This window comes from Podarcis filfolensis (genome assembly GCF_964270895.1).
Source record: "Podarcis filfolensis genome assembly, chromosome: 3".
NCBI lineage: Eukaryota > Metazoa > Chordata > Lepidosauria > Squamata > Lacertidae > Podarcis > Podarcis filfolensis.
The window spans coordinates 78,981,072-79,008,315 of record NC_139606.1 but is presented as its reverse complement, the minus strand read 5'-3'; the positions used below and the strand labels follow the sequence as shown (position 1 = coordinate 79,008,315).

At 44.4% G+C, this 27,244-nt stretch overlaps 1 protein-coding gene across 1 annotated transcript; it reads left to right on the top strand.

The window, feature by feature from the left end:
* The first annotated feature begins 18,490 nt into the window (after positions 1-18,490).
* MAP1LC3C (microtubule associated protein 1 light chain 3 gamma) lies at positions 18,491-27,244 on the top strand. The gene is made up of 4 exons (XM_083606233.1): positions 18,491-18,964; positions 19,227-19,282; positions 19,514-19,620; positions 24,032-27,244. Exons 1-4 carry the CDS (start codon positions 18,907-18,909, stop codon positions 24,240-24,242), a joined length of 432 nt encoding a protein of 143 aa, XP_083462359.1. The 5' UTR covers positions 18,491-18,906; the 3' UTR covers positions 24,243-27,244.

Genomic DNA, 27,244 nt, shown 5'->3' with positions numbered 1-27,244 from the left:
TTATCTATTGCACCAACTGCATCCACAAATTCTTAAAAAGCTCTAAGGAACTTCTTACATGGATGCAACAAGAACTTCATTGGCCCAGAAATGGCTGTTGTATTTAGAGAACAAGGTGATATAGAATCACAGCACTGTAGAGCTGAAAGGAAACCCCTCAAGGGTAATCTAGTACAACCCCTTGCAATGCAGGAATCACAGATGAATCACATGGTACACTTGTTTCTTTTGGACGTGGTAGTAGCAGGAACAGTGGTGGTAGCTGATGAGCAAAGAGGTATCAAGGCCAGTCCGTTGAGACAATGTAAAGCAGGAGGGAGGCCTATTACCTTTGTATTTGGCTTTGGATGTCCACAGTTCAAACAGAAAAGGTTGAAAGACAAATACCAATTCAAACGCCTGCCTCATGAGAGACCCTGGAGGAAAATGTAATGCCGTAGCATACAGTGTGTCTCCTTCCCCCTTAGAAGCAAGTTTTTGAAAAGGCATTCACTTCTGTGATGACAACTGCTATTGGATCCCGTAGCTTTCCTTACGATTTGCTCTCATATATGCATCACCACATTATGTCACCTCCTTAATAATTGTACTTCTCAATTTAGACAAACAGTGTGGTGTTTTTTATGGCAAGTTTGGTAATCACTACTTCTAGGTACACATTATTTCAGCAAATACAGTATAAAGAGTTTTCCAGCACCTTAGCTGGTAAGTATTTATACACCAGTTGTGGAGGAATTGTACTCAGTGAGGTTAGCGGTGAAATAAATGTAAAAGGGGCACATAGTCACAATTCAGTTATAACTAGGATGATATGGGTGGCGCTGTGAGTTAAACCACAGAGCCTAGGACTTGCTGATCAGAAGGTTGGCAGTTCGAATCCCCGCGACGGGGTGAGCTCCCGTTGCTGGGTCCCTGCTCCTGCCAACCTAGCAGTTCGAAAGCACGTCAAAGTGCAAGTAGATAAATAGGTACCGCTCTGGTGGGAAGGTAAACGGCGTTTCCGTGCACTGCTCTGGTTCGCCAGAAGCGGCTTAGTCATGCTGGCCTCATGACCCAGAAGCTCCCTTGGCCAATAAAGCAAGATGAGCGCTGCAACCCCAGAGTCAGTCATGACTGGACCTTATAGTCAGGGGTCCCTTTACCTTTTACCTTTACTGTTTGCATTTCATTTCCCTCTGCCTTCACTGCTTTCAATCCCCAACCCCAATGTCTCCATTTACCTGCAAAAGAGAATTACACTCCATGCATCTGATGAAGTGGATTCTAGTCTGCAAAAGCGTAAGGCAGAGCAAAACACGTTAGGCTCTAAGGCATGGGTAGGCAAACTAAGGCCCGGGGGGCGGATCCGGCCCAATCGCCTTCTCAATCTGGCCCACAGACAGTCTGGGAATCAGTTGTTTTTGATGCACCCGACTGACGCGGATAACCTGCTAAACAGCATTTCAGCCCCCGCTTGCAAGGGCCAGAGCAACACGTGAGCAGCATTCTGTCAGAATGCAAACCATTTTAAAATAGGAAACATTTCGCTCACTGAATTTTGGCAGCGCTGTTAGAATGGCTGAGAGCTCTTGTGGCTCTTCCTTCCCTGTCTGCTGTTACTCTTTCCTCCCGTCAGAGGACAGCATGCCAAAGAAAACGTTATCTAGTCTGCAAAAGCGTAAGGCAGAGCAAAACACGTTAGGCTCTAAGGCATGGGTAGGCAAACTAAGGCCCGGGGGCCTTTTCCTGCCCAGTGGCCTTTTCCTGAAGCAATTGGGGAATTGCTAGATCTTCAGCGTATGTTTGCAGCCCAGTGAGTTTTTTCTAGAAAAAGGTGCCAGTATGCACTGGTGCCTCCTGTGCCCAACACACTCCACCAGCAAGGCAACCATGGCAGTGCACAGTGGGGGAAGTGTGTTACACACAGCGCTATCCACTTGAATGCTCCTTAGGGAGCCAGACTCAAGCGCTCTCGCCAGTCTCAGGGGGCAGCAGCAGCACCACTGAAATATACTCAGAGTCGCAAAGTGATTTCATGCTCTTTATTCAGCTCATAGTGTTGAGGAGGAATGAATGAATGTCCCCTCAAAGTATCTGCTTTATATACATTATTTACACAATGGGCTGCACATGATTGGCTCATTCTGGAATTCTACTGTAAGCCAATCAGGTTGTGGATTCACTTATATCTGGAGCATGATTGGGTGGTTCCTGCCAACCAATCATACTGCTGCATTGTTCTAGGACCAATCAGACTGCTGCATTCTGAATCCTATTGTTCTAGGACCAATCAGACTGCTGCAGTTTGGATCCTATTCAACTCAGTACATAACAACCACCTACACCTATGTGAATTTGCCCAAGCCGTAAGATTGGTTTTAAAAGCCCTGCTCATTGGCCTGTCATTATAAACCATCAGGTATAAGGAACAAGGCCTTTTTAGTGATGACCCACTGCAGAACTCATTTCTTTATTATGTGCAACCTTGCTGGTTGTTAAAGACCTTAAATCCTTGGCTATCCCAAACTACTTGTAATTGAATAAGATTTCTGGTCTGTGTTTTTAACTCTTGCTACTTCTACTAAGAAGGACGGGGGTGGTGCTGTGGTCTAAACCACTGAGCCTAGGTACTGCTTTGGTGAGAAGGTAAACGGCATTTCCGTGCGCTGCTCTGGTTCACCAGAAGCGGCTTAGTCATGCTGGCCACATGACCCGGAAAAACTTTCTGCAGACAAACGCCGGCTCCCTCGGCCAATAAAGAGAGATGAGCGCCACAACCCCAGAGTCGTCCGTGGCTGGACTTAACGGTCAGGGGTCCCTTTACCTTTTACTTCTACTAATGGTAAATTTCTTGGTTGCTGACAGAGATTAGAATGTTGTATGCTTGTATTTTTGTGAATTACTTATATTTGTTATTGTACTGTAATTGCAACAGCTGCCTCCAATCTCTCAAACAATCCCTCCTCCCCGCCCATAATGATAATAATGATAATAATGATATCCCACCCATCTGACTGGCTTGCCCCAGCCACTCGGGGCAGTTTCCAGTATATTAAAAGCACAGCAAAATGTTAAAAACAATATACCTGACCATAAGACGCACCTAGTTTTTAGAGGAAAACAAGAAAAAAATATTCTGAATGAAACAGTGGATGTATGATTTTTGTGGTTCATGCTGTGACCACAGACATGATATGTGATTTGACAGTGAGTTTGGGGTAGCCCAATGCAAAAATCCTGAGGATCCATGTGGATCTGTGCTTTGTAACCACATTTTTGCGCCATTGCAATCCCACGAAACAATGGATGCATGAGTTTTTGGTGCAGGCTATAGCCATGGACATACTATGTGATCTTATGGTGAATTTGGGGTGACCCAATGCAAAAATCCTGGGGATCCATGTGGATCCGTGCTTTGTAACCACGTTTTTGTGCCATTGCGGCCCCATGAAACAGTGGATGCGTGGTTTTTTTTATGCAGGCTGTAGCCATGGACATGTTATGTGATCTGATGGAGAATTTGGGGTGACCCAATGCAAAAATCCTGAGGATCCATGTGCTTTTACCTCCCCCCTTCTAGGCAGCTTCCTTTATCTCTAGAGTCCCTTATCTCCCTCCCGATTCCTTGCCGATCAGCTGCTCACCGGCTTTGTTTCAACACCCCCTTCCCTCTCGTTTGCCTTAGTGTCTTTTCCTTAGCTGGAGCAGTTTTTTGCTCCTCCTTTTCTTCTAATTTTTCTCCTCATTGCTTTAATCTTCCTGTCTCCTCTCCTTGCAAGTTCGCTGTCTTTACCTCCCCCCTCCCAGGCAGCCTCCTTTATCGCTAGAGTCCCTTAGCTCCCCTCCCGATCGCTTGCTGATCAGCTGCTCAGCGGATTTGTTTCAACACCCCCTTCCCTCTTTCTAAAAAAAAGAGCACGATCTGCTTTTTGCCAAGGGCAATTCGGCTCCAGGGACCTTGCATTCGCTCCATAAGACATTCCCCCTTACTTTTTAGGAGGAAAAAAGTGTGTCTTATGGAGCGAAAAAATACGGTAAATAAATGCGTGGGTAGTATTTGTGGTGCTTCCACTGGGAACTGCGGATGTCCTGCCACATGGGCCTGGATGCAGCACTGTATTGCTCACCAGTGCAAAACACTTCCTTCCAGCATTTGGAATGGGAAATCATTTCTTAATACCAGCTCATCTTTACCCTACATACGGGAGCATACAATCTGGATGTAAACTGCTAAAACTGAAGCTTCATGCCCATACTGTACTAGACCACTAAGTATGTTATGCCACCTAGTGACTGAAGATGTGAATTACATTCACATCGTACATTACATATTATGCATAAAAAGAAAGGCAGTAACTTATCCACATCACTTGGGAAGACAGACGAACTAATGCCAGTATACTGGAAGGAGCAAAGATCACCAGTGTCAAAGCAATGATTCTTCAACATCAACTTTGTTGGACTGGTCATGTTGTTCAGATGCCTGATGTCTTCCAAAGCAACTACTCTTATTCCCAACTCAAGAATGGAAAGTGAAATACTGGTAGACAACAGAAGAGGTTTAAAGATGCTGTCAAGGAAAACCTTTAAAATGTAGTATAAGCACTGATAAGTGGGAAACACTGGCCTGCAAGCACTCCAACTGGAGAACAACCTTTACCAAAGGTGTCATGGACTTGGAAGAAGCACGAACTCAGGGCAAAAAGGAGATATGAGCTAAGAGGAAGGCACATTTGGCAAACCCTCCCCATGATCCACTCCTGCCCAGAAACCTATGCCCCACTGTGGATCCAGAATGGGGTCTCCACAGTCACTTATAGACTCACTGTTAAGACTGTGTTCATGGAAGACAATCTTACTCAGCTACAAGTGATCACCAAAATTCAGTTCTCCAGCATATTGCAGCACAGAGCAGAGCAAAGTGCAAAATAATAAGCCCTTTTTCTTTTAAAATATGAAGCCTTCCTGCTGTTTTAACAAGCAACATTTTTATTTTTTCAAAAACCCTGACAGCTCTAATGGCCTCTCATTAGATAAGGAGCAAGCATGGATCAAGGTCACATTTTAGGATTCCACATTAAAAGGTTTTCTAAATTATCAACAGCTATTCAGGGGCTACCGTCATAAGAGGCATTATAGGGCAATTACAAGCACAAGATTTTATATAGTATTGCCAATTAATGCCAATTAATCATTTAACAAAAACCCACACAATTTTAGTCCACATAACCCTAAAGCAAATAATGTCAAGATTTCTTCCCTGGTATTTACAACTGTATAATCTCACGCATTCAAACAACAAAGAAATAGGCAGAAAGAGAACAGTTTTTGTTATCAAGCATTTGTGTTAACTCTTGTTTAGGCCCATCTGAAAACAAAGACTCAGTTAAATATTTATCTGCACTAATCAGGTCCTTTTATAATTTGCAAAGATCCCACTATCATCAAACAATGCTGTTGTTCAGTTCGCTCCCATTTTTGGACAAACAGAATGCAACAAGGATTGTGAGATGTTGCGAAATTTTCCAAAGACGTTTGGTGACATAGAAGGCTTTGCACTGATTTTTCTTTTAATTAATTTTTAGGGAGTAGGGAAATAGAGGGAAGGGAGATTACCTACCCATATAATTCCAACTCTTCCAAGCTGCTACTGTAATAATAGTTATGGACCTGCTATAGAGCAGGAGATGTTTTCATCACCATTTATGAACTGTATTAATAGTTTTTATGGGTTCAAGTGTAACATGCAAAATATAGTCATTAGGATTGAACATCCCATGGGCGAGGTCACGTAACTTCTGATGGACAATGTAGTCCCATGCTGAAGTGTTGCTCTACCAGTTTGTTCCCTACAGAGTTGCTGTCTCATCGGCTTCCATGTGCTTCACAGCTGTACAACAAGCAAAGTTACAGCAGAGGAATTGTCCCATTCCACCAATGTCTCTCATTTAATAGGAAATGCTCCCTTAACCTGTTCATATTTCTCTCTGTGAAAAGTACAAGAACACTGACAGACATGAGGTTTTGATGATATAAGGTAGTCATCAATCGTGTGATCTGTTTGGACAATGAGTTTTGGCTCTCTTTCTGGAGTTAATGCTCATGATTTGTGTTCTTAGTGTTACTTTTGCACAAAGACGTGGTGTGTAAGGAGTTCTGATGACATGGCTAGGATTGCCTTTACTGTAGCCATTCACTCTCTTTCCTTACTACGCCATCCTCTGCTTTCACATTACAATTATTACACTTGCATTCAATCTTTCTTCCATGATGAAGCTGAAGGTGACATGCACAAGGCTCCCCAGTGGTTTCCTATCAAAACAGACTTGTTTAAGCTTTGGGAAATTGTTGCATCATATCCCTTCAGGGACACGGGTGGCGCTGTGGGTTAAACCTCAGAGCCTAGGGCTTGCCGATCAGAAGGTCGGCGGTTGGAATCCCCGTGAAGGGGTGAGCTCCCATTGCTCGGTCCCTGCTCCTGCCAACCTAGCAGTTCGAAAGCACATCAAAGTGCAAGTAGATAAATAGGTACCGCTCCGGCGGGAAGGTAAACAATGTTTCCGTGTGCTGCTCTGGTTCGCCAGAAGCGGCTTAGTCATGCTGGCCACATGACCCAGAAGCTGTACGCCGGCTCCCTTGGCCAATAAAGCGAGATGAGCGCCGCAACCCCAGAGTCAGTCACAACTGGACCTAATGGTCAGGGACCCCTTTACCTTATCCCTTCAGGACATGCCCAACTCATGAATGCCCTCATATGGCAAAACTACACTGTCTTAAGCTGCTAACAGGTAGGCTAACGCTGCAACTTCATGATGGTGTGCTGGTTGCAAGCCATCTCATCCTTTTTGCACTGCATAGGAAATAATGTGTGTTGGCTTTTATGCATCGCTGGCAGACCAGAGCGGGAGCAGCCAACTCACTGTCTGGCAGTGAAGCTCTGTCCACCAGCTGCCCCTAATTAGCCAGTTTGAATATAAGAATTTGAGGGAGGCAGTCCCGTCTTGCAGCGCAGCTAACCAGAGAAATTCCCAACAGCTGGCTGAGATCATGGGTCCCAGCTGCCAGGGATGGTGACCGATCAACAAGGGGCCCCAACAGCCGCCCATCCAGGCGCGGGGGCAAGTGGCCATTTCCATGTGTTACAAAAGAAACAAAAAGCCTTTCTACAGATAGTAAACGGAGACAGAAGGGAGCAGAGTAGGAACACGCATTGAGAACAGGGAATGGAACTCTTGTACTCCGAGCCACAAAACCCATCCCCCATGGAAATAAAGACACAGTGGAGACAGAATTTAGTTTAAAGGTTAATGGGCAAATTTTGGCCACAACTTTATTAAATACACAAGTGTGACTGGTATTGGCTTAGGCATTGGTATCAAAACTATAACGGGCTCCTGCCCATCCTGCAGGAAGCCTGGAAAAGTAAACAACCAGCAGGGGGAGCTCCATCAATGTATATTGACTGGTGTTCACTCCTGGGGTTCCTGGCATGGCCCTAGCCCCTCCCTGGCTTCGAACGAGATCCAGACCCCTGGATTCCTTTAACGGAATACCCTATTCATTGGAGGGGCAGGTGATGACTGCACCTCCCCTCCCCACATTCCCCTAAACCAATGCCTAACTGCCAAACATTACAAAGCTGTGACGATTGCTAAGAGGTAGGCAAAAACCAAGTGGCCACAGCCAATCTGCCACACTGGAAAAATTCCTACCCAGCCCCCGTTCCAAAACAGGCAACCAACCGAAGTCCAAAGGCAGACACGACCTAACTAACGGGTGAGTGGGCGGGTGTTCGGCAGTGCCAAGCAAGAGAGGGTCCCCACGTAGCACTGCCGAATAAATACCCCCAACCTTGCCACGCTGCCAATTGGCTAAAGGCCAGTGGCATAACTGTAGCACCACCAGCTGGAGCGGGGCAAGTCCCGCCCACAAGCCGGTTGGGGAAGAGTTCCAGGGCCATGCACAACATGGACCCTCTCTTAGGAGGATCCAACTCATCACAACTAAGCCTAAGTTGTATTGATTTCAATAGGACTGAGGCATGACTAGACTTCTGATAGCATGAACTAGACAGAATATGCAGTTTAAAGAATAGGTTTGATTTGGGATGCAAGGTTCAGGTGCCGGCTCCACCAAAGAAGCCTTGGGCAAGTCAAGCTTTGCTACGGTTCAGGGGAGAATAATGAATGATCTCATGCGTGAGTAGAACAAGACAAAAAGCAAAAATAAAATGCTGTTTTCAGGCAACAGGACGATGAATTATACTTAAGCCAAACACTCATCTACATTATGCAAGCATAGTTTTCAACGGATGCTTCAACTGCTTACGTAGACACATGAGAGCTATCAGAATTCAATTATGCAAGAGCAAACTGAGGACTTTAGAAAGGCCCATAAAATACAGCAATGAGACTGGAGCTGATAAGGGGACTTGATATTCAACACACTGCTCTGGTTTGTTTGTTTGTTGGACAACGTCCCTCCACGTGCCCAGAAATGCAGCCACCTTGTGTGTGAGGTGAGAAATCACACACAACAGGGTGGGAGTTCTCTCCATGCCCCACACTGCTCACATCTGCCAGCCACACCCCTTACATTCTCAGTATTTGCAGTTTGGGCACAAAGTTTACTTGGAATAAATATCTGAAGTTGCAATTTTGCATTCAGCTTGAATTATGTAGGTAATAATCAAGGAATTGTCAGAGACAGCATTCCAAGTATCAGAGTGGGAGTGGAGAATGGCCTGAATGCCCAGATTGAAAGAAAGTTCATTAACAGAATTGGTTGCCGCTATTCATTTTTTTATATATTTCATAAAAGAATCCTCATGAACTATATTGTAAAATTCAAATAAGTGTGAATTTTTTGTGTGAAGACTGGCTGTGTTTCAGTTTCAGAAAGTCACAATCTGATAGATTCACTCTTAAATGTGAACTGAATTGAATCTCTCCCCCTTCTCTAATAAGGAGGGAGCCATGATCCCTCCCACCAGCCATCATTAAACAGGGCCACAGTGGGATTTCCATTACTGACACATTACTTTTTAAAAAAATGGTTGATGTTTTATTGTGTTTTTAATATTTTGTGGGGAGCTGCCCAGAGAGGCTGAGGCAACCCAGTCAGATGGGCGGCATGTAAATAACAAAATTATTATCATTATTATTATGACAATGCAATACATTATTTAGTTTGGACGAGCTCGTAGTTCATTTCCTTCTATGTCATGAGCATAGCATCAATTGTGTGAATGTCATGTTATTTCAAAGGAAAAACAGGATGATATACATTTGTTTCAATGAAGGTGAAAAGAAAGCTGAGAAAATAAAAAATATTGTACAAATAAAAGGCCAAAAGCTACTAAATTTCTGGATGGAAAACCCAGAGGAGTTAAAAATTAAGCCCGGGTTCAAGACTACAAATAACAGGAGCTTCCATCTCAAATAAAGTCGGCATCTCTTCGTTTACATGCTCAGCCTAATTTAACTCTTGGGAAATCCCCTGAACCTGATAGCTAAATGCTTCAGATAGCAGCTTGATGACACAAGTGCTTATTCAAATGCAGATAAACTCTTGCTCATTTTTGAGATTTTTGGTAAAATCGTTGTAGTCTGATTCCTATACTCCTTGCCCATGTCTTTTTGCATAATGAGCACTTTTCTCCTGAACGCAACTTCACAAAATAAGATGTATGGTACTGCTTCCTGGATATATGTTGCTTTAGCAGAGATACAGTAAAATCTCACTGCAAGAATTATACCTTATTTATCCCACCCATTGTCCTTGGACCCACTTTTATTTAGCAAGATTTATACACTGCTTAATCGGCATTTCATTCACAGCCAGCTAATTTTACCCTGGTGCCAGGAGTACAGTCTGAAAACACACGAGGCCCCCGCCACCTTGATGATGCTAAGCAGGTCTGGGTCTGGTCAGTGCCAGGGTGGGTGACTGCCTGGGAACCTCCTGCATATGCACTGGGTTCCATGACGGAAGATGGCATATAAATACAAGAAAGGTGTGTCCGTATATATAAGGGACTAATTTCCTTTTGTTACGGAATTTACGGGGGGGGGGGAGTATCTTTAAAGTTAAATAATACAAATATTATGCCTGAATGTATCCTTTCAGCTTGACAGCTCAGGGAAGTTACCTAGCTTTAAAAATAATATAAAATCATCTCCTGTCCCAGTTTCCTCCATTCCAAAGCTATTTTCCCCTTGAAAAAGGACTCCAGGAAGTTCCCAGAGGTGACAATTGCTGGGCTCATTGTTAGCTAAAGGATGCCAGATCTCATCCCCTGACTCGCCTCAGGCTCCAGACATGCAAAGGAACTTCTATTGTACTTTTGGGTGGTGGGTACTTAAGACATATTTGTCTATGCTAATCTTATACCTCAATCTTGCCCTGCCATGTCTGCTTGTGCTAATCTTGTACCAAGGACTTGTCTGGGCATGTTTGCCAAGGTTAACCCCTCCCCTTTTGTGACATGTCAGTGATGTAGTAATGATGCTGTACGAACTGTATTCTGGGATATGGTGGGAAAGTTTTAAAAGTCTTTGTCACCCCATCCTCGGGGTTCAAAATTGCTCTTTGAACCCATTGCGCAATAAACTTTGGTCTACAGCTATTTGCTCCGGTTGGCTGGACTCCTTCCTTTATTCCGCAGGGACCCGCAGGCTCTGCCCAACGAGCTGGGTGACTGAGCAGCCTCGCACCTAGATTTTTTCCTAACACTTTGCAGCCACACTTGTAAAGTCAGGGGAGGGCTAGGAGCAAATTAACAAGAGTAGCAATGGTAATTTTGAGGGCTGAGGTGATCAGGCTGCCAGCGAGAGAGATCACTGATGAAAGTGAGGGGAGATATATTGCATTCATGGGCAGGCTAAATTCAGATGCGAGCCTTTCTGAACGTAAGAGGGCCATTTATGCAGGTAGTTGTCACATGTGTTTGTGTGTTTGTTTCTCAGAATCATTCCACAGGCTGGAAACACTGTAGGGCTATTGTATCAGTACTGTACCAGAGCTAGTACTTGTAAGCAGTGCTTTTTTTCTGGGGGTGTTCAAGGGTAAGCACTGGTTAAAACTGTGGCACTTACTGTGGCAAATTCATGGTAAGTACTGGCACCTTTTTTTCTAGAAGAAAAATATTGCTTGTAAGGATCCAGAAAACCAGCTGGTGGCACAAGAGACTATGTAAATATGTGGAGGGGAGGGTCTTGTTTTTCTTAGCCAATAAAGAGAGAGAGCAGGCAATCCTGAGGACAGTACACATTTGTCAGTTATTGGCCCTGGCTCTTACCTTCTGAAGGTGGCTCCAAGATGTGGGTCAGATTTGTCTATGCCTGTAAATGGAACATAATGGAATTTAAAGTCCTCCTCCTGCTGAAAAAATGAGATACTATGCATTTAGCAGTTGGGAACAAAAATTATTGTTCAGTGCCAAACCAAACTTTGAGCAACTTTATGCTGTATGTAGCACTATGATTTTAATTATATTTATATTAACTGCAGCTACACTTACTATTGAATTGATGCTTTTGAACTATGGTGCTGGAGGAGACTCTTGAGAGTCCCATGGACTGCAAGAAGATCAAACGTATCCATTCTTAAGGAAATCAGCCCTGAGTGCTCACTGGAAGGACAGATCGTGAAGCTGAGGCTCCAATACTTTGGCCACCTCATGAGAAGAGAAGACTCCCTGGAAAAGACCCTGATGTTAGGAAAGATTGAGGGCACAAGGAGAAGGGGACGACAGAAGACGAGATGGTTGGATAGTGTTCTCGAAGCTACAAACATGAGTCTGACCAAACTGCAGGAGGCAGTGGAAGACAGGAGTGCCTGGCTTGCTCTGGTCCATGGGGTCACGAAGAGTCGGACACGACTAAATGACTAAACAACAACAACAACACTTACTATAAACACTGCAGGAAAGCGGACCTGAAGTTGGTCTGGCAGCAGCAACTCTGCAACTTAGCTTTGATGAAAAAGTTTACCTGAATGGGAAAAATTAAATGAGCATGTGTTTTGTCCTCCAGTAATGCATGGGACTCTCTGGCATGACACCTATGGCTATATATGTATAGGCATGTATGTATATGGCTATGTATGTTATGGCTATGACACTTATGTATAGATGATGTAATTGTCTTCTGCAACAATATATACATTTCTCATCTGAGTTGTCTATTTATTGTACCATAAAATAAAAATAAATAAATGATAAAATAGGAAGTTGTGCAATGTCAGATCTGTTAAGCTTTTGGCTTCCCAGATGTGCAGAGCTTGAAAGAACGTGAGATAAGTTTGATCTCAAAACTGATAGGTTTCTTTAAAAATCAGTTTATATTTACAGTGGCTTGGATAGGGTGGCTCAAGTCCCGGTAACCTCATAGACAGACTGCTGTAGTGGGCTCATGTGGTGCTCCCCTTGTGGATGGTTCAGAAGTGCAGCACAATTCTACAGCCTGGATGCTATCACTTGAGCATTGGTTACTGATCACGGATAACAGCTGTGTTGAGGGAGCTGCACCAGTGGCCAGGATGCTACCAAGCCATTTTCAAGGACTTACTGTTAGTATATAAAGTCCTGTTAGTATATAAAGTCCTAAAGAACCTGGGACCAATGTATTTAAAAGGCCAGCTTATTCCCTAGAGGGAGGAAGAACCAAGATGCTCATCAACTGCCAGGCACTATCAGTAAGTACCAGAAACAATTCCACTTTTCCATAATATATTGTACGTGTTGTGGGTTTAGAATTGTAAGCCAACCTTATCTCTGAAAGCTATTCTCTCTCCATTTCACAGAACTGTTGTGGTAAAAGCATGCTCCTCTGGGCCATTTAGTGGATGGCTGAGATGTAATATCTATATCTTTTCTTTCTTTCATGGAACTGAAGGTAGAATACAACTTTCCATCCAGGCACTTGATGAGATCTAGACCTGCTTAGTTTTAGCAAGGTTGCTGTATCATGTGCCCTTTGCCAGGCCCTAGGTAAAAAGCAATTCCTCACTTTCCTGTTTCCAGGAACACAGCTACAAAGTTCAGTTTCCTTTCAGTTTTTTTCTTGGAAGAGTGCTGTTGCACTCACATCCTGCTGGTGGGCTTCCCGCAGACCTATGATTAGCCACTGTGGGAATAGAAAGCTGGACAAGATGGGCCTTTGGCCTGAGCCAGCACGACTTTCCTTATGGTCTTATGGGAAAGCAGAGAAGATTTGCATTGTCTTTGTAATATTTGCTTTATCTATTAACATATATACAGGAAAGCATGAGGGGGGAGCACCCAGGAACTTCTACAACAGGCAGCAGATTCACTGATTCCTACATTGAATTCCCAGAGAACTTAAGCAGCCTACCCAAGGCTGCCCACCATCCATTTTCTGCTAGAAACTCTCAGCTCTCGCTTTGTCTGCCTCTTTCAGTCCCTCTCCTTTCAACTGCTAAATTGCTTTTTCACACACACTGTCTGAAGACACCACCCCTGCAGATGAATTGCCAGTTCAAGGAAACATCCACAGCCATTAGAATAAACAAAAAAATTTTTTTTCTTTCCAGTAGCACCTTAAAGACCAACTAAGTTAGTTCTTGGTATGAGCTTTCATGTGCATGCACACTTCGTCAGATACACACAAAAGCTCATACCAAGAACTAACTTAGTTGGTCTTTAAGGTGCTACTGGAAAGAAAAAATTTTTTTTTGTTTTGACTATGGCAGACCAACACGGCTACCTATCTGTAGCCATTAGAATAATATTCTTGGGTCTTGTGCCATATCCCTGACTCACATTAAGTGACACTGTATTTATATGAAGCCACAGTAATACTAATCAGGTGGCCAAATTCAAAACAATACAGTAAGCAGGTTTGTATAGACAATCCCAGGAGTTCGTTGAGAAGAGTAGAGTACAGGCAGGCCCTCCCCCTTTATGCATGTTCAATATGTGTGCGACCATGTATATGTGCATTGTGCCAAACCCAGAAGTGATCTAGAAATGTCATAAAGATGTCACTGAAATGTCACTAGAAGGGTGCGGCAGAGTGTTCTTCAATGGGTTTCAATTACGGTCGTACCTCAGAAGTCGAACACCTTGCAAGACGAACGTTTTGGCTCCCAAACGCCACAAACCTGGAAGTGATTGTTCCAGTTTGCAAACGTTCTTTGGAACCCGAACGTCCGTTGCTGCTTCCACGGCTTCCGATTGGCTACAGGAGCTTCCTGCAGCCAATCGGAAGCTGTGCCTGGACTTAACCCCTGGACGGTTAAGTCCAATCAAAGGCGACTCTGGGGTTGCAGCTCTCATCTCGCTTCAGGCCAAGGGAGCTGGTATTTCTCCACAGTCAGCTTTCCAGGTCATGTGGCCAGCATGATTAAACCGCTTCTGGCACAACGGAACACCGTGATGGAAGCCAGAGCGCATGGAAATGCCGTTTACCTTCCTGCAGCAGTGGTACCTATTTATCTACTTGAACTGGCATGCTTTTGAACTGCTAGGTTGGCAGGAGCTGGGATAGAGCAACTTACACTGCCAGCGCCTTTTTAAGGACTAAGTGCAGACTGGAGTGCTTTACACATTTCTATCACAGAATTGTAGTGCTGGAAGGGAACCTAAGGATCACAGTCCAACCCCCTGCAATGCAGGAATGTGCAGCTGTCCCATAAGGGATCGAACCTGCAACCGGTGTTATCAGCACTAAGCTCTAACCAGCTGAGCTTTCCAGGCTCTTCCAGCACCTACAACAAACTGATGGTAATAAGAAACCTGCTGCTCAGTCCTTTGCGCATTTAGGTAGAAGTCCCACTTCATTCGAGCCTCAAATAAACCAGGGCAGTGTTGTAGCTGTAAAGCTTACACCATGCTTTCTTGAGCGAGTCCTACCTTGACCTGTTCTCAGTAACTTGGAGCAAAACCATTCATGGCGCAAAGAGCTTTCCCGCTTTGCCTGCGCAACATTTCCAAAGGAAGCAACGTCACTGCTAAGGGCGCGATCCTACATAGAGGGAGATGGGAGTTTACCCCTCTCGACGCAGTGGAAGGGGACTTCCTCCAGACTAAACATGCACAGCCCCTTCATGGATCACTGCCTTGCCATGGCGAAGGGGCTTGAAGAACTCAGAGAAGCTATGAACTATGCCGAGCAGGGCACCCAAGATGAACAGGTCATAGTGGAGAGTTTTGACCAAACGTGATCCACCTGGAGGAGGAACCGGCAAGCCACTCCAGTATCCCTGCCAAGAAAACTCCATGGACAAAGACAACAGGCATATAAAAGTTATGACGCTGGAAGATGAGCCCCTCAGGTCGGAAGGCGTCCAACATGCTACTGCGGAAGAGCGGAGGACAAGTACAAGTAGATCCAGAGCTGATGAAGCGGCTGGGCCAAAGCCGAAAGGACGCTCAGTTGCGGATATGCCTGGAAGCGAAAGGAAAGTCCAATGCTGTAAAGAAAAATATTGCATAGGAACCTGGAATGTAAGAACCATGAACCTGGGTAAGTTGGATGTGGTCAAAAGTGAGATGGCAAGAATAAATATTGACATCCTGGGCATCAGTGAACTAAAATGGACGGGAATGGGCGAATTCAGTTCGGATGACCATCATATCTACTACTGTGGGCAAGAAACCCGCAAAAGAAATGGAGTGGCCATCATGGTCAACAAAAGAGTGGCAAAAGCTGTACTGGGATGCAATCTCAAAAATGATAGAATGATCTCGATACGAATCCAAGGCAGACCTTTTAACATAACAGTAATCCAAGTTTATGCACCAACTACTGGTGCTGAAGAAACTGAAATTGACCAATTCTATGAAGACTTACAACACCTTATGGAAGTGACACCAAAGAAGGATGTTCTTCTCATTATAGGGGATTGGAATGCTAAAGTAGGGAATCAAGGAACAACTGGCAAGTTTAGCCTTGGAGATCAAAACGAAGCAGGACAAAGGCTAATACAGTTCTGTCAAGAGAACAAGCTGGTCATCACAAACACGCTTTTCCAACAACACAAGAGACGACTCTACACGTGGACATCACCAGATGGGCAGCATCGAAATCAGATTGATTATATTCTCTGCAGCCAAAGATGGAGAAGCTCTATACAGTCAGCAAAAACAAGACCTGGAGCTGACTGTGGCTCAGATCATCAGCTTCTTATAGCAAAATTTAAGTTTAAACTGAAGAAAGTAGGAAAAACCACTGGGCCGGTAAGATACAATCTAAATCAAATCCCTTATGAATACACAGTGGAAGTGAGGAACAGGTTTAAGCATTTAGATTTGCTGGACAGAGTGCCTGAAGAACTATGGATGGAGGCTCGCAACATTATACAGGAGGCAGCAACGAAAACCATCCCAATGAAAAGGAAATGCAAGAAAGCAAAGTGGCTGTCCAATGAGGCCTTACAAATAGCGGGGGAAAGAAGGCAAGCAAAATGCGAGGGAGATAGAGAAAGATACAGGAAATTGAATGCAGATTTCCAAAAAAGAGCAAGGAGAGACAAGAAGGCCTTCTTAAACGAGCAATGCAAAGAAATAGAGGAAAACAACAGAATGGGAAGAACCAGAGATCTGTTCAAGAAAATTGGAAATATGAAAGGAACATTTCGTTCAAAGATTACTATAATAAAGGACAAAAGTGGTAAGGACCTAACAGAAGCAGAAGACATCAAGAAGAGGTGGCAAGAATACACAGAGGAATTATACCAGAAAGATATGGATGTCTCGTACACCCCATGTAGTGTGGTTGCTGACCTTGAGCCAGACATCCTGGAGAGTGAAGTCAAATGGGCCTTAGAAAGCACTGCAAATAACAAGGCCAGTGGAAGTGATGGTATTCCAGCTGAACTATTTAAAATTTTAAAAGATGATGCTGTTAAGGTGCTACACTCAATATGCCAGCAAGTTTGGAAAACTCAGCAGTGGCCAGAGGACTGGAGAAGATCCCAATCCCAAAGAAGGGCAGTGCTAAAGAATGCTCCAACTACCGCACAATTGCACTCATTTCACATGCTAGCAAGGTTATGCTTAAAATTCTACAAGGAAGGCTCAAGCAGTATGTGGACCGAGAACTCCCAGAAGTGCAAGCTGGATTTCAAAGAGGCAGAGGAACCAGAGACCAAATTGCAAACATGCGCTGGATTATGGAGAAAGCTAGAGAGTTCCAGAAAGACATCTACTTCTGCTTCATTGACTATGCAAAAGCCTTTGACTGTGTCGACCACAGCAAACTATGGCAAGTTCTTAAAGAAATGGGAGTGCCTGATCACCTCATCTGCCTCCTGAGAAATCTCTATGTGGGACAAGAAGCTACAGTTAGAACTGGATATGGAACAACGGATTGGTTCAAAATTGGGAAAGGAGTACGACAAGGCTGTATTTTGTCTCCCTGTTTATTTAACTTATATGCAGAATTCATCATGCGAAAGGCTGGGCTGGATGAATCCCTAGCTGGAATTAAGATTGCTGGAAGAAATATCAACAACCTCAGATATGCAGATGACACAACCTTGATGGCAGAAAGTGAGGAGGAATTAAAGAACCTTTTATTGAGGGTGAAAGAGGAGAGCGCAAAATATGGTCTGAAGCTCAACATCAAAAAAACGAAGATCATGGCCACTGGTCCCATCACCTCCTGGCAAATAGAAGGGGAAGAAATGGAGGCAGTGAGAGATTTTACTTTCTTAGGCTCCATGATCACTGCAGATGGTGACAGCAGCCATGAAATTAAGAGACGTCTGCTTCTTGGGAGGAAAGCAATGACAAACCTAGACAGCATCTTAAAAAGTAGAGACATCACCTTGCCAACAAAGGTCCATATAGTAAAAGCTATGGTTTTCCCAGTAGTGATGTATGGAAGTGAGAGCTGGACCATAAAGAAGGCTGATCGCTGAAGAATTGATGCTTTTGAATTATGATGCTGGAGGAGACTCTTGAGAGTCCCATGGACTTCAAGAAGATCAAACCTATCCATTCTTAAGGAAATCAGCCCTGAGTGCTCACTGGAAGGACAGATCCTGAAGCTGAGGCTCCAATACTTTGGCCACCTCATGAGAAGAGAAGACTCCCTGGAAAAGAACCTGATGTGGGGAAAGATTGAGGGCACAAGGAGAAGGGGACGACAGAGGACGAGATGGTTGGACAGTGTCTTCGAAGCTACAAACATGAGTCTGACCAAACTGCGGGAGGCAGTGGAAGACAGGAGTGCCTGGCGTGCTCTGGTCCATGGGGTCACGAAGAGTCGGACACGACTAAACAACAACAACAACAAAACATGCACAGCAGCCACGGTAGCGGCACGGGAGGAGGAAGCAGGCGATGCATGCAGCTGTGTAACCCCCCCCCCTTCCCCACACGAAAGCAAGCTGAAGGAGAAGAGCTCCTTGCGCCGTTGCAAAGCGCAGCAAATAGCAACGCGCTGCTGGACTTGCAGCCCGATCCTCTTTATGTTTACTAAGATGTAACTCCCCCCTTTGGGTTCAATAGCACTTCCCCCCCTCCAGGTTGCAGCGTGGATCAACGAGTTTATTTTGTAAAAGACACGAGCTTTGTGTCACACAGCAAACTATTCCCAAGAAGATCTAAACCAAAGAGCGCCCGACAGCAGCACAGGCCACAGCGCGTAAAAGAAGCCATGCGCTGCGCGCGGGGCAGAGACCCCTCCCCACCCTGTAGGTTAGAACGGTGCCTTCTTCTGGCCGCGAGGCACCCTGCTGCTGCTGCCTTCCCTAACCCTGCGGAGGCCAGCCTGACCCCACCCCTCACCGCTTATGGAGGGGAGGGGGGAGGTAGGGCAAGGAACGAGGCTGATGTCACCAGCAGGTCTTTATAAGGGGGCTCTTTTTAAGAACGGTGCATTTTGACGGCAGCTGATTCGGTGCAGGAGTCGCTGGTTAAAAAGGAAAAGAAAAGGCAGCCTGCGTTCCGAAGGGGAAATGCAGCCTTTACATAGCTGCCAGCATGTCAGACCGTTTAAACAAAGAAAGAGTTTTGGTAAGTTGTTGCAGACGGAGCCTTTTACTAACCGACCAGACTCCAATCCGGCTGCACATTTATTTGGAAATGAGATCAACTGGAATAATGTTGGGGATGGCACGGTGGGCTCTAGGAGCAGGGTGAATCCTATGGGATTCCAGCTACTGATTTGGACTAGGCTACAGACTGCACTCAAAAGCCATGACATATGCTTCCCAGTGTGTTCAAGGTTGGGCATGCAGAAATACAGACAATTGATCCTTGCTTTTCTTCTGCATAGCAACCCGAGTTGAAGAAGTTGCAGGCATACGAGGAAAGTTCCCAACAAAAGTCCCAGTAAGTATCTATTCTGTTTCCTTTTCCTTTGCCGATTACTGATAACTGCACATTTTCAAATTATCAAGGATTCTGTGCTTATTTAGTCACTAGCAAGTCACATTGGCACCAATGGATCTTTCTGCCCAGGAAGTGTGCTTAGAATTGCCGTCCTAGTTCTTGGGTACTATTGTGCAGCATGCTCTATTGCTACTTCGCTTTAAAATCTGTTTCCTTCTTTCTTAAAAACAGGTTATTGTTGAAAGGTACCAGAAAGAAAAGTACCTTCCCCTGCTAGACAAAACCAAGTTTCTTGTGCCTCAGGAGCTGACCATGACTCAGTTTATAACTATCATCAGGTATGTAGCAAGGTCTTGATAGGCTTCTAATTTTGTTGACTCTCCCTGCTCCTCTGCCTGCTTCTTTTGCTAATCTATTTTTGCAGCAAGACTTCTGAAAGAACTTGGAAACTATGTGATAATATGTACTATATTACTCAGCACATTTCTGTGATTTTTCCCCTCCATGTTTGATGGGACTCAGATCATTTGAGTTCTCTTGCAAATGATTCCTTCTTGTTTGCACAAGGCTGTGGTAAGAAATCTGTTAGATTAATGTCGTCTTTCCTACTGCCCGCTCCCCCTTACGCGCGCGCACACACACAATTTTGAGATATATTCTCAGTGTTTGTATCAATGGTGATTAAAACACACACACAAAAGAAGAAGAAGAAGCTTGTAGTTCCCAGATTTTAAAAATAAGAAAATCTTTTAGCAAGGCTTCGGATTATTTATTCTAAACCCAGATCTGCTGATGAAACCTCTTGGAGACCAGGTTCCAAAGTGTTCTGCTAGTATTTGGGGAAAAAACTGATTACTTGTGACATATTGCAAGGTAAAGGTAAAGGGACCCCTGACCATTAGGTCCAGTCGTGGCCGACTCTGGGGTTGCAGCACTCATCTTGCTTTATTGGCTGAGGGAGCTGGCGTACAGCTTCCGGGTCATGTGGCCAGCATGACTGAGCCGCTTCTGGCAAATCAGAGCAGCACACAGAAATGCTGTTTACCTTCCCGCCAGAGCGGTACCTATTTATCTACGTGCACTTTGATGTGCTTTCGAACTGCTAGGTTGGCAGGAGCAGGGACCGAGCAACAGGAGCTCACCCCGTCACGGGGATTCGAACTGCCGACCTACTGATCGGACAGTCCTAGGCTCTGAGGTTTAACCCACAGCGCCACCCGCGTTCCCTTAGATATATTGCAAGCTGCTTTTAAATCCTCCCCAGTTTTGAGAACTGTTTGTTATAAAGGGGGGGGGGGCGGGGAGGACTGTTCAAGAACCATAGTTACGGCACCCAGAACTATTTGTGTAGTGCATGTCTGTGTGTTTCATTTGAGTCATAGTATTCCAAGCCTTCTCTGTCTGTAACCCTTCTGTCTTGGGGATATAAGGAGCCTGCCATAGGAGACAACTCCTAGGGCTGTGGGGGTTTCGGCCCTCACAATAAAATACTTGAAAGGGGTTGGGGGACCCCAAGTTGATGGCCATTTTTATTCAAATGGTGAGTGTGTGTGTGGGCACTGTATCATGTGATCAATTATGCAGGGCGGGGCTTACCTGGCCCCCCACAGTATTTTATTCAAGTTGGCACCCTTGGAGCCTGCATTATGAAGTCTAGCTAATTAAGGTTAGCAGCAGTTGCCCAAGGCCACAGACTGCCCTCTCCATCCCTCGTTGCACAATATCATTTTTCCTGAGATGCTTTGGCTCAAACCCAGACTGCGTCACATTCAGCCCTTTTTACTCTGCTGTTTTGGAGCTTTTAGAGGTCCTTGGAGAGCTTCAGACAGGAGGCAGCAATCTGTAAATTTTGTGAGAGAGACCCAACGCAGATGTGACTCATGCTTTCTAACTACTTGCGCATTACAAAGATTGCATTTGAAATATACTCAGAGTCGCAAAGTGATTTCATGCTCTTTATTCAGCTCATAGTGGTGAGGAGGAATGAATGAATGTCCCCTCAAAGTATCTGCTTTATATACATTATTTACACAATGGGCTGCACATGATTGGCTAATTCCGGAATTCTACTGTAAGCCAATCAGGTTGTGGATTCACTTCTATCTGGAGCATGAGTGGGTGGTTCCTGCCAACCAATCATACTGCTGCATTGTTCTAGGACCAATCAGACTGCTGCTTCTGAATCCTGTTGTTCTAGGACCAATCAGACTGCTGCCTTTTGGATCCTATTGTTCTAGGACCAATCAGACTGCTGCAGTTTGGATCCTATTCAACTCAGTACATAACAGCATTCTAGAGCGGCACCTTTCCAGCTTGTTTCAGAATCCAAGTGGAGAAAAGTAATGTCAGAAGTGGCCCTGAGCTACAGCCTCTCTGAAGTCAGCTTAGGAAATGTGCTACGTTTCAGCAATCTGCCCTTGGTCCTAAGCAAGTGGTCTGACCTCTCTGACTGATACAGTTGTTTGCCTTCTCAGTTCACAACCTTTCCAAGGTGGAGTGAAATACAGAGCAGAGTACAAGGATTTTTCTAGGATTTATCTTGTAGGATAGCTTTCCTATCCTACAATTCCTATCCTACAATATGTCAGTAGTAGCCTGTTTCCATATGGTTTGTTACTGTACATTCTCAATAGTAGCTGATGAAGTTGGCACGTATCCAGTATTCTGCCCCCCAATAAACATTCCACTCACTGGCTTCTTTGTGTGAAAATTAGTACCTTATTAGAAACATGTTAAACTTTTCTGCAATGCTTTTTTGTGGCGGGGGGGGGTGGATAAGCAGAGCAGCGTCTGCTGGTTTCCCTTAAAACTACATTTTTTAAAAAAAAGACTAAATGTGTGTGTTTGTAACAAAAGATATTTGTTTGTTTCAGTTAGACAGTGGGGAAGGAGTAACTTTGCACTACTCTGCTACCACCTAGAAATATCTTCTTTTTTCTGGTGTGTTCCTCTTGGAAAGCTAGGAATTGTCATAACTTTAGGTATTTCCTTTACCACCTAAACCTTTCTTCTGCTGATCTAGCTGTAGGATATAGATAATCTGTATAAGTATTTGGGTCTGACACTTCTATAAACCTCTGGAAAGCAGCTAACTGTCCTACCACCAATAAGCCTAGGTTCAAATATTTGCTTAAACTATTAATCTTGGAACCATTTCACAAATCAGCCCTGTTCAGGTGCTACTATCTCAGTCTAATAAATAATCATTGTACCTGCCTGCTATCCCCTTCTCTTTCCCTCATGTACCATAATTAAACCATAATTAAAAAGCTTTTAGGGGGTTTTAAACCAAAGTTTCCTGTTGTATTCAAACTGAGAAACTGTGGCTTTAATTCTATAAACCAGAATTAGTTCTGGTTCCAAACTATGGTTTATAATCTGACATAGCTTGGATGTAACTAGAAACTGTGCTTTAACAAACACTGAAATCTGTCTAACAGCAGTGTAAGAGAGAATGGATATATAAAGGGGAAGAAGAAGTGCCTGCACATTCCAGTAAACCATGGTTTATTAGATTAAGATTAAGATGAAGTGCCTGCATATTCCGGTAAACCATGGTTTATTAGACAAATATAATTCTTTGCTTCTTGGGGGATGGGATACAAATTTATTAAACTTCATGTTTGGCTCTGCACCAATGTTATGTGCACTGAACATTCAAGCTAAACTGCTAACAAAATGTAAAAATCAGGTGTTACAGTAAGCAAGAACTTTCCCAAAAGTGATGAGCTTAAATTAGGGAGAGGATTTTCTTTAATGGATTTTCTTTGTTCCATCATGTATCGTTTGTGGCTATGTATTAAAGGACATCTAGCTACCATTTTCTGTAGCTGAGGTCAGTGCTGCAGATGACTTTCCCACTCAATCCATAACTTGATGGACCCTAGGGAAACTGTGACGTAAACATGTCTCTTGGAATAATTTGAACTATATATGCTTCACAACAATGTAGGCCTCTATAATCAACCTGTTTACTATTTCACTTGACCTTTCTGAATATCTAAATGTCCCAAAACTTGTCTGAATGGTCACTGATGTGCACAACTGGGTGCATGATGGTTGATTCCCCCTTCCCAATTCCTAATGGATTGTCTTAAATATCTATTTAAGGGGAATTTGTTTAAAGTTTGCTTACCACCAGCCATCCTATACGTGGAGTAAAAGTAGTACCCCAGTTTTCAGTGGCAAAACTTACACAAGCTATAAAAAATTCTCCAAAAAGCCAGACTCTGGGTTCCCTCACCCTTGCTGGGCCATCTTGATGGACTGGAGGAATTTACCCACCTGTCAATCACCCAGTGTCACTGTGATGTCGTACAGCCCACTTTTCTTCTGCAGGTGTGAAAACAGTGTAAACTGCCCTTGAGTCAAGCCTGCCAATAATAAATGAGCCCAGTTATAAAGTACAGTGGTAACTCGGGTTAAGTACTTAATTCGTTCTGGAGGTCTGTTCTTAACCTGAAACTGTTCTTAACCTGAAGCACCACTTTAGCTAATGGGGCCTCTTGCTGCCCCCGCGCCGCCGGAGCACGATTTCTGTTCTCATCCTGAAGCAAAGTTCTTAACCTGAGGTAATATTTCTGGGTTAGCGGAGTCTGTAACCTGAAGCATATGTAACCCGAGGTACCACTGTATTCTCAAGGGTACAAAATCACTGAGTACATTGTCTTGGATTAGGATTGTATTGGCATAGCATGAAACAACTTGCACATTTTAAAGACTTTCCCTCTCATTTCTTTGTTAACCCAGAAGCAGAATGGCGCTGAGTTCTACGCAAGCTTTCTATATGCTGGTAAACAACAAGAGTTTAGCAAGCATGTCTCTAACGCTGGCAGAAGTCTACCAGGATTACAAAGATGAAGATGGGTTTGTGTACATGACTTATGCTTCCCAAGAGATGTTTGGAGGCCTCTTAGCTGCTGGCAAGGGGAAATGTAAGGAATGTCTCCAGAAAACATAAGTGTTCTCTCGGGTGACAGCTATGTGGCTAGACAGCTCAGCTGTGAATCATGCGAGCTACCTGAAAATGAAAGGTGCTCTCTCTAAATGTGGGCTCCTCTCGAAGGATTGATGGTCCAGGAGTTGGCAGGACCCGACCAAAGAACCACGTGATGGAACAAACCATCCTAAATGAGTGACACGGACAAGTACTTTGTATTTCGCTCCTTTCCTGCCCAAAGAAAGGTAGCAGGGGATGCACTTCAGTGTTTAAAATAATAATAATAAATGATGTAACTGCTTTTAAAGGTGGTGTTAAAACCACCACTGGAATACTTGCTTGCTTCCAATTGTGGTTGCATCTGTGGTCCAAAAACAGGTATTTCTGGATGGTCAGCAAACAGCTCCTCTAAATGAGTAACTGTGGTCAGTTTTGGAATCCGTACAAATCTATGGCTATGTCATCATCATCTTCAAGGGGGCATACACACCAAAGGAAGAAGCACACAAGTGCAGAGAATGTCCCCACTGGGTAAGACCAGTGAAAACTAAAGGGATTTTTAAAACCAGGTCACATGGTCTGGGCAGGAATGATCTGCTTAGCAGCTAAGAATAATGTATGCACTAAAGATTTTACTGTTTCAGAGTTACTGTAGCACTCTTTTGATTCTAATCAGCGGTGTTGAGCACTGCAAAACAGAGAGCCATAGCTGGCTTTTCTATGCCCCTGCTCTTGTCTACATATACCTCCAGGAGGAATACCCCTAAGGATGGATTTACATGATACTACACACACAAATCCATGTGGAAGTGAGTTTTATTAAAAGGGCTGAGACAATGGCATGTAATGGGCCTCTTTCAGGCAGCACTGCTGCACATGGATCCCACTGCGCAGTACTTATAAAAAAAATCAGGAGTTGGTAGGGTGAAATAGAGCTCTGGCTAGGTAGGGAGTTCCGGAGCACAGCTCTCCAAATGGAGATATGATCAGTATGTGAATATTTACTGTGCCATCTTGTGGCTGTTTAAATTGAGGGGTGGGGAACAGGCGTTTTAACTAACATTGGAGCTGAGGCAGCAATCCTTGAAGCTCCAACAGTAGTTTTATCATGAGGCTGTGTTCTTGCCTTTTGAACTCTGCTGAGCTTTCTATATTTGGGTTTAAGATAAGATTGCTGCATAAAAAGGGCACCCTGTTAAAAACATGACTCCCGTCCGTAGCTCACAAAGTGCAAGGCAATTAGAAGCTCCTTGGTCCTTAAACCTTGTTGCTAAACTTAACTGCCTGAGCCTCTTGTGTCAATGTCATGTTTAAGATGGCCGCCTGTATTTCAAGGGAATTTAGCTGACTTGGGGACTATCTTGAGTTGACAGGTCCTAGTCTCGCATAAGCCAGATGTCTTTAGAAGGGGTGCATCACAGACTATCAGAGTAAAGAGACCAGGGATGGGGAACGTGCAGCCCCTCCCATATGACGTTGGACTCCCATAATTTCTCACTATTGATCAGTGGGAGTCAAATCACATCAGTTGGTTCACAGGCCCCCACCACACCCTTGGAAAACACCTTCATGGCTCAAACAGTATTTTAAATAGGTATTCACTGCAATGTGGACACAAATTCCTCCTATATATGGCACACAACTTGGTTTAATGGACCGCTAGCTCTAAGAACCAGGAAAGGGCCTGGATTCTGTATACAGTGTCACTACGTTAAGTGGCACTGAATTATCACTAGTTATGTAAATAAAGAAATATATATATTGCAGTATATCTGTTAGCTTTTTTCAAAATAAATATGGATTTAGACTTGTTGAAGTGGAATTGCAACCCCATCTTAATATCAGTTTTCATCTACCAGTTACATATCTCAAAAGCGGTTCTCTGTTGGCATCCTTGATGTATGAGTCATCCTTTATTTGTTTGTTTTAAGAAGCTGCTGTGCTGGCCTACCAGCGTTCCTGTTTGAAAAGAGAACCTTGGCAAATGTTAAGAGTATGTGCTGTCTAGTCTATATTTTATGATTCTGCCTGCAGCTGGTGTGTGTACTTGTACTGTATGTACTTTGTTGAAAGCCATTTTTTAAGGGGGGTGGGACCTAAAAACAAACAAACCAACGGAGTTTTTGCCATTGCAAAGCTTAAGGCAACACCACCTGTTTAGCAACAGCAGCATTCTTGTGTCTTTTCCGATGTCACTGCTGGCCAGCGGCAGAAGAAGGGGGCGGGGGGCGGGGTGACCTGGGTGTCACCACTGAGGGGACTGACAAAATGCCAGGTGGCACTCACCGCGAGGCCTGCAGCACGCCCGAGCCATGTCTCTCTCCTGGGAGTGATGCAGTGGCTTGGGCGCCCGCAGGCTCTGTGCTACCCCAAACGGTCCGCCCACTGCCTTCCCCCCAGCTGTAGGGCGGCTGAGCAGGAGGTGGCAGGCAGACTCCTCGGAGACCCTGCGGAGTGTCCTGCCCCGGTTGACCCTGTGGGCGGCTGGCCCCACCCCAAGGTGCAGGTCACATGCTCCGCCCCAGGCGCCCGATTGGCTTGCTCCACCGCTTCTGCCAGCATGTAAAAAGATGAAGAGTCAGAGTAGCTGGAATGGATGGTAGTTTTCAAATACTTCCTGCAGGAGGCTTCTCACTTTCCAGCCATCTGCTTCTTGTTATCCTGTATGAGAGACTTAAATGGACATGCTAAGCATTTTAAACTCTGGAGTAGTTACCTTACTCCTCTAAATTACAGTGGTACCTCGGGTTAAGAACTTAATTCATTCTGGAGGTCCGTTCTTAACCTGAAACTGTTCTTAACCTGAGGTAACACTTTAGCTAATGGGGTCTCCCGCTGCCACCGCACAATTTCTGTTCTCATCCTGAAGCAAAGTTCTTAACCTGAGGTACTATTTCTGGGTTAGCGGAATCTGTAACCTGAAGCGTCGGTAACCCAAGGTACCACTGTAAAGGGTTGAAACAATGGTGATGTCACTATGGGAAGGATGGACTGAAGGAGAATTAAAGCAACATGCCTAAACA